The sequence below is a fragment of the Lynx canadensis genome, chromosome E1 (assembly GCF_007474595.2).
Source record: "Lynx canadensis isolate LIC74 chromosome E1, mLynCan4.pri.v2, whole genome shotgun sequence".
Classification (NCBI taxonomy): domain Eukaryota; kingdom Metazoa; phylum Chordata; class Mammalia; order Carnivora; family Felidae; genus Lynx; species Lynx canadensis.
Window position 1 is genome coordinate 25,068,349 of NC_044316.2, and position 6,665 is coordinate 25,075,013.

General features: G+C 36.6%; 1 protein-coding gene across 1 annotated transcript in view; it reads left to right on the plus strand.

The window, feature by feature from the left end:
* Positions 1-6,415, plus strand: part of PPM1D (protein phosphatase, Mg2+/Mn2+ dependent 1D) — a 46,596-nt gene extending 40,181 nt beyond the window's left edge. Inside the window, exon 6 of the mRNA XM_030295777.1 lies at positions 4,939-6,415. Within this exon, the coding sequence (XP_030151637.1) occupies positions 4,939-5,496 (558 nt within the window). The 3' untranslated portion in view covers positions 5,497-6,415. The remainder of the gene's footprint in view (positions 1-4,938) is intronic.
* The last annotated feature ends 250 nt before the right edge of the window (positions 6,416-6,665 follow it).

Here is a 6,665-nt window from a genome sequence, read left to right on the forward strand (position 1 = left end):
AGTCGGACGCTTAACCGACTGCGCCACCCAGGCGCCCCACATTATTACTTTTTAAGTTAATTTATTTTGAAAGAGCGCAAACAAGCACGTGACCAAGTGGGGGAGGGGCAGAGAGGGGAAGAGGGAATCCCAGGCCCTCTCTGCACTGTCAGCGCAGAGCCCGATACAGGGCTCCAAGTCACGAACCATGAGATAATGACCTGAGCCAAAGTTGGACATTTACCCAAATGAGCCACCTGGGTGCCCCCAGGAATAAATAAATATTCTTAAAAAATTTTTTTTTCTTTAATGTTTATTTATTTTTGAGAGAAAGAGACAGTGTAAGCAGGGGAGGGGCAGAGAGAGAGAGGGAAACAGAGAATCTGAAGCAGGCTCCAGGTGCCGAGCTGTCAGCACAGAGCCCGACGTGGGGCTAGAACCCACAAACCATGAGATCATGACCTGAGCTGAAGTCGGATGCTCAACTGACTGAGCCACCCAGGCATCCAAAATAAATACTCTCTTTTTTTAAATTTATTAATTTATTTATTGTTTAATTTATATCCAAGTTAGCATATAGTGCAACAATGATTTCAGGAGTAGCCCATCCCACCTCCCACAACCCCTCCAACAACCCTCTGTTCTCTATATTTAAGAGTCTCTTATGGGGTGCCTGTGTATACACCATATCTTCTTTATCCATTCATACACACACCATATCTTCTTTATCCATTCATCTGTCGATGGACATTTGGGCTCTTTCCATACTTTGGCTGTTGTCAATAGTGCTGTTGTAAACATCGGGGTGCATGTGCCCCTTCAAAACAGCATACCTGTATCCCTTGGGTAAATACGTAGTAGTGCAATTGCTGGGTTGTAGGGTAGTTCTATTTTAAATTTTTTGAGGAACCTCCATACTGTTTTCCAGAGTGGCTGCATCAGTTTGCCTTCCCACCAGCAGTGCAAGAGATTTCTCTGCATCCTTGCCAACATCTGTTGTTGCCTGAGTTGTTAATGTTAGCCATTCTGACAGGTGTGAGGTGGTATCTCATTGTGGTTTTGATTTATATTTCCCTGATGATGAGTGATGTGAGCATTTTTTCATGTGTCAACCATGTGAATGTCTTCTTTGGAGAAGTGTCTATTCATGTCTTTTGCCCATCTCTTCACTGCATTTTGTTTTTTGGGTGTTGAGTTTGATAAGTTCTTTATAGATTTTGGATACTAACCCTTTATCTGATATGTCATTTGCAAATATCTTCTCCCATTCTGTCAGTTGCCTTTTAGTTTTGATAATTGTTTGCTTTGCTGTGCAGAAGCTTTTTATTTTGATGAGGTCCCAGTCGTTCATTTTTGCTTTTAATTCCCTTGCCTTTGGAGATGTGTCAAGCAAGAAGTTGCTATGGCCAAGGTCAAAGAGGTTTTTGCCTGCTTTCTCCTCAAGGATTTTGGTGGCTTCCTGTCTTACATTTAGGTCTTTCATCCATTTTGAGTTTCTTTTTGTTGTATGGTGTAAGAAAGTGATCCAGGTTCATTTTTCTGCATGTCGCTGTCCAGTTTTCCCAGCATCACTTGCTGACGAGACTGTCTTTATTCCATTGGATATTCTTTCCTGCTTTGTCAAAGATTAGTTGGCCATACATTTGTGGGTCCTTTTTTGGGTTTTCTTTTCTGTTCCATTGATCTGAGTGTCTGTTCTTTTGCCAGTACCATACTGTCTTGATGATTATAGCTTTGTAATACATCTTGAAGTCTGGGATGGTGATGCCTCCAGCTTCGGTTTTCTTTTTCAAGATTGCCTTGGCTATTTGGGGTCTTTTCTGGTTCCATACAAATTTTAGGATTGTTTGTTCTAGCTCTGTGAAGAATGCTGGTGTTGGGATTTTGATAGGGATTGCCAGAATAAATATTCTTAATATTGATTTCACATAAAAATTATTGCAGTCTGCTGACTGGCATTAGTAAAAATTGTACATATGTTTCAAAAATTATTTCTAGAATTTTAGAAATGATGATCTAGAGATACAAGGATCTAGGAAAATAATGATTCTAGAGAAATAATGATCTAATACTAAAATAAAGATAAGGAGATTTGTGTATACACTGACTTATATTTAGGCATAGTTACTTGTTAACCAATTGGCCCCACCCAAATAGAGGAAAATATTTGGAGCCATTCAGAATAATTAGTGTTGTTGGCTCTGACCTAACAAGTAAGTAAAGGCAAATTTCTTCCCAAGAAATTGTGTTTTATCTTAATTGGCAACCATAAGTACATTGTCTCTGATTTATTTCCTTGTTAAAATAATCCCATGTTTAGTAACATCTAGATAAATATAATGACATTTTGGGCAATTTGGTTTTTAAGACTTTCCCACATTTAAATTTAAGTCACAAAACAGATGAACATAAGGAAAGGGAAGCAAAAATAATATAAAAACAGGGAGGGGGACAAAATGTAAGAGACTCTTAAATATAGAGAACAAGCTGAGGATTGCTGGAGGGATTATGGGGGGGGGGTGGGGTAAATAGGCAAGGGACATTAAGGAAGACATTTGTTGGGATGAGCACTGGATTCTACTTCCGAAATCATTATTGCACCATGTGCTAACTAACTTCTATGTAAATTAAAAATAAGGAAATAAAACAGACTGTCCAACATTTGGACTAGGCATTTGAGTGTAGGTTTATCTATCTATAGACATGTGAACTTGGGTATGGATTCTAAGGTATACCACTAGTTATATCTTTGTTTTGGAATAGATATGGTAGAAATACTTTGTTTAAGTGATATATTACTCTGGCACACATTTCTTTCTCTATCCTTTCTTTAGGGCAAAACTAAATTTACCTTTTTTTTTTTTTTTTTATAAGCCAAGAGCTATAGGAAGGAGGAATAGGGAAGGGAGTTGTTTCAGAAAATTAACATTTGGTTTCAGTTGAGTTCTCCACACAATTTTCAATTAGTTGTTTAATATTGTTGGATTGTAAGGTAGATGGAGCGAGGAAGTTGATCTCTGAAGTAGTGAAACTTGTAAAGTATGTATTTTTAGGAGGTAATCTCAATATCACATATGTTTTATGAACATGTAAAAAGGTCTAGTAAAACAACTAATTAATTTGGGATGAGTGTGAGAACTCTAAGCAGTTGCCTGTGCTGACAGATGCAACATATTCCCACAGAATGCCAATAAAAAGAGAATGAAAAGGAAAAGTTCAAGGAGAAAGTGGGGGAAGAAAAGCCAGCACGCCTGTAGTGTCAGAATAATAATCTGTGAATTTAAAAAGACCCAGCACACCAGAAATTACAATAAATTGTGTTAAAATGTGTAACGTTGTTTTACAAACTGGAGCAGTATATTCTATTCCTATCAATGGCTTGACTATTACCTTCTTTCTTAGGCCTGAATTAGTGATGTGATTGTTTGGTTAGTAGGAATCCTTCTGTCTGCCTTGTCTTTTTGTAAATCCTTTTTCTGTATTAAAGCAGGACAAACTCGAGGTCAATAATTTCTTATGAGTAGATACAGTTTTCTGTGATTATCCAGAACATGCTTGTGACCACAGTAGGCATTGGAATCAACTAATGCAGAAGGATAAACTCACCTACAACTCTTGTTGATATTATTGAAAGTCATATGTAAATATCCTGGAATGAAGACTGTTCCGTTGTCCTTTCTTGACAGTGGCACTTGGAAATAAGATTGCTGCCCAACATCTAGTCAGTGTTAAAACAGATAAGAACTGGGCTTTCAATAAACTATGCAATATAAAATAAATGAACCAATGACTGCAGAAGGAAAGAGTATTTTCTTAGTTAAAACAACAACGATAAAAACAGCAGTAATCTAATTGAGGCAGTACCAAATTAGGAACTAGGGTTTCTCATCTCCAGTCTCCATTTGACCTAAAGTCATTATATTTTGATTTGGTTTGATTGAAATGCTTTCAGATGGCTTAAATTTCCCTTTTTTTTTAATTCTAGAAACAAAGCATTCTTTTTAGAAGTATACTTTTATATAGCACTTTCTGAAAGGTGTTTATTTCTAAGGGATTTTATATCAGGAAAATAATATGTTTTCATTTACCCTTCTATAAAAGGGTTTACTTCAGAATATGTTAATATTTTAATAAACTTGATTTGATTTAAAAGAGGTAATGATTTGAGGGAAATGTTACATACCTGAAGGAGCCATAATATTTATGCTTAAACTCCATTTTTGAGAAACTATTAAGACAAGGATTTAAAATTTTTTTTTTAATGTTTATTTTTGAGAGAGAGAGACAGAGCACGAGTAGAGGAGGGGCAGAGAGAGGGAGACATGGAATCTGAAGCAGGCTTCAGGCTCTGAGCTGTCAACACAGAGCCTGATGCAGAGCTTGAACCCACGAACTGTGAGATCGTGACCTGAGCTGAAGTTGGACACTCTACCGACTGAGCCACCCAGGTGCCCCAAGGATTTTATAAAATATTAGTGGTGTGGAAGATTTGGGTTTGATAGGAAAAATATCATCTACCAATGGGAAAAATATTCTGAGTGTATGTAGAGCACTATATCTGAAGGAGTAATGCATATCTGAATCACTTGTCAAACTTTTAAAAAACTATCTGAAAGTTTCCATATGATTTTCATTTGTTTCTTTGAGAGTTGCCCCATCCATGCTCTGTAGGTTCCCATATGTCCTGCTTTTCTCAAGTCACAGAACAGCCTCTAGTGTTTGGGAAATAGGTACAAAGCAACAATATGAGTTTGCATTATGACATTGTTGCTTTAATGTTACACTTTACATTATCTATACTACTAAATATTCAGAAATGAGAATATAGAAAAAAATGGGAAAGTAGGAAATAAACCAACCAAATTTGTCACTTACTCTAATGAAACTTCTTCATCTCCCCAATGGTTGAGTTGAATTCTAGAATAAATTATTTATTTGGCTTACTTTCTTGTTTTTCAGTCACTGGAGGAGGACCCATGGCCACGGCTGAACTCTAAGGACCATATACCTGCCCTTGTTCGTAGTAATGCCTTCTCAGAGAATTATTTAGAAGTCCCAACTGAGATAGCTCGAGGCAATGTCCAGGCAGCAGTCATACCCGCAAAAGATCCAGAGCCACTTGAAGAAAATTGCACTAAAGCCCTGACTTTAAGGATACATGATTCTTTGAATAATAGCCTGTCAGTTGGCCTTGCGCCTACCAATTCGACAAATACCATCATGGACCAAAAAAATTTAAAGATGTCAACTCCAGGTCAAATGAAAGCCCAAGAAGTTGAAAGAACCCCTCCAGCAAACTTTAAAAGGACATTAGAGGAATCCAACTCTGGTCCTCTTATGAAGAAGCATAGACGAAATTGTTTAAGTAGAAGTAGTGGTGCTCAGCCTGCAAGCCTCCCCACCACCTCACAGCGAAAGAACGCTGTTAAACTTACCATGCGACGCAGACTTAGGGGCCAGAAGAAAATTGGAAATCCTTTACTTCATCAGCACAGGAAAACTGTTTGTGTCTGCTGAAATGTGTCTGGAAAATGTTTTTTTCCCAAACTTAGGATATAAGAGGGCTTTTTGAAGTTGGTGCAGAACTTGAACTTTTTTTAGGGGGACAAAATAAAAATAGTATACAGTTTCACTTTTTGGAATTTGGCAGTTTTATCCTGGCCTTGTATTGTATTATAAATGTGAATTTTGTAGATGTTAGGGTATAAGTTGCTGTAAAATGTGTGTAAATTTGTATACTCCACACAAACTCAGTCTCTTATTCTGACACAGTAAATGTAACAACAGGGCTAAAATTAAAAAAAAATCAAAAGAATCTATTAGATTTTAGAAATACATTTAAACTTTTAAAAATGCTTATTAAGAAATTTGTATAAGTCACTTGTGATGAAAACTACACAACTTTTTAAAGTAAATTATTAAGCAAACTGGAAAAGTGATGTATTTTCATAGTGACCTGTGTTCCACTTAATGTTTCTTAGAGACAGCTAGTGTCTTTTAAAAATTATTTTTTATTTCTAATTTCATAATTCAGAACTAAATTTTTCATAGCAGAAGTGTTGAGCCATGCTTAAAGTAGCTCGGCATTAGTCTTCTTGTCCTAATAAAAAATACTATGCAGTATCTCTTATTTCATTAGCATTTTTGTAAAACATCAATCATCAGATATACTCCTCAAATCTTTGGAGTAGAAGGAGGTGTGTTTGCCTAAAAAGGTGCCCTTCTCAATCATCCCAGACATTCAGTGGCATTATTGGGTCTTAAAGTAGTTACCCTCTTCTCGTGTTTGCATAAAATATGTGAAGTTTTTCTTGCTATTTCAATAACGGATGGTGCTGCTAATTCCCAACATTTCTTAAATTATTTTATATATTGGACAGTTTTCATTGATTATATGGATATATGTTTGTTCATCTAATAAATCAGTGAACTGTTGTTGATGTGCTGGAATTTTGTCGTTGGTTTAATGGTAGATATTAATTTTTTGTTGTGCTCTGATCATGCTTTAGAGCAACATTTTAAAAATACATGTTTATTTTTGCACTCTTGACTTTTTTTAATGTTTATTTATTTTGTGAGAGAGAGAGAGAGAGAGAGAGACCAAGCGTGAGCAGGAGAGGGCCAGGGAGAAAGGGAGACACAGAATTTGAAGCAGGCTCCAGGCTCTGAGCTGTCACACAGAGCCC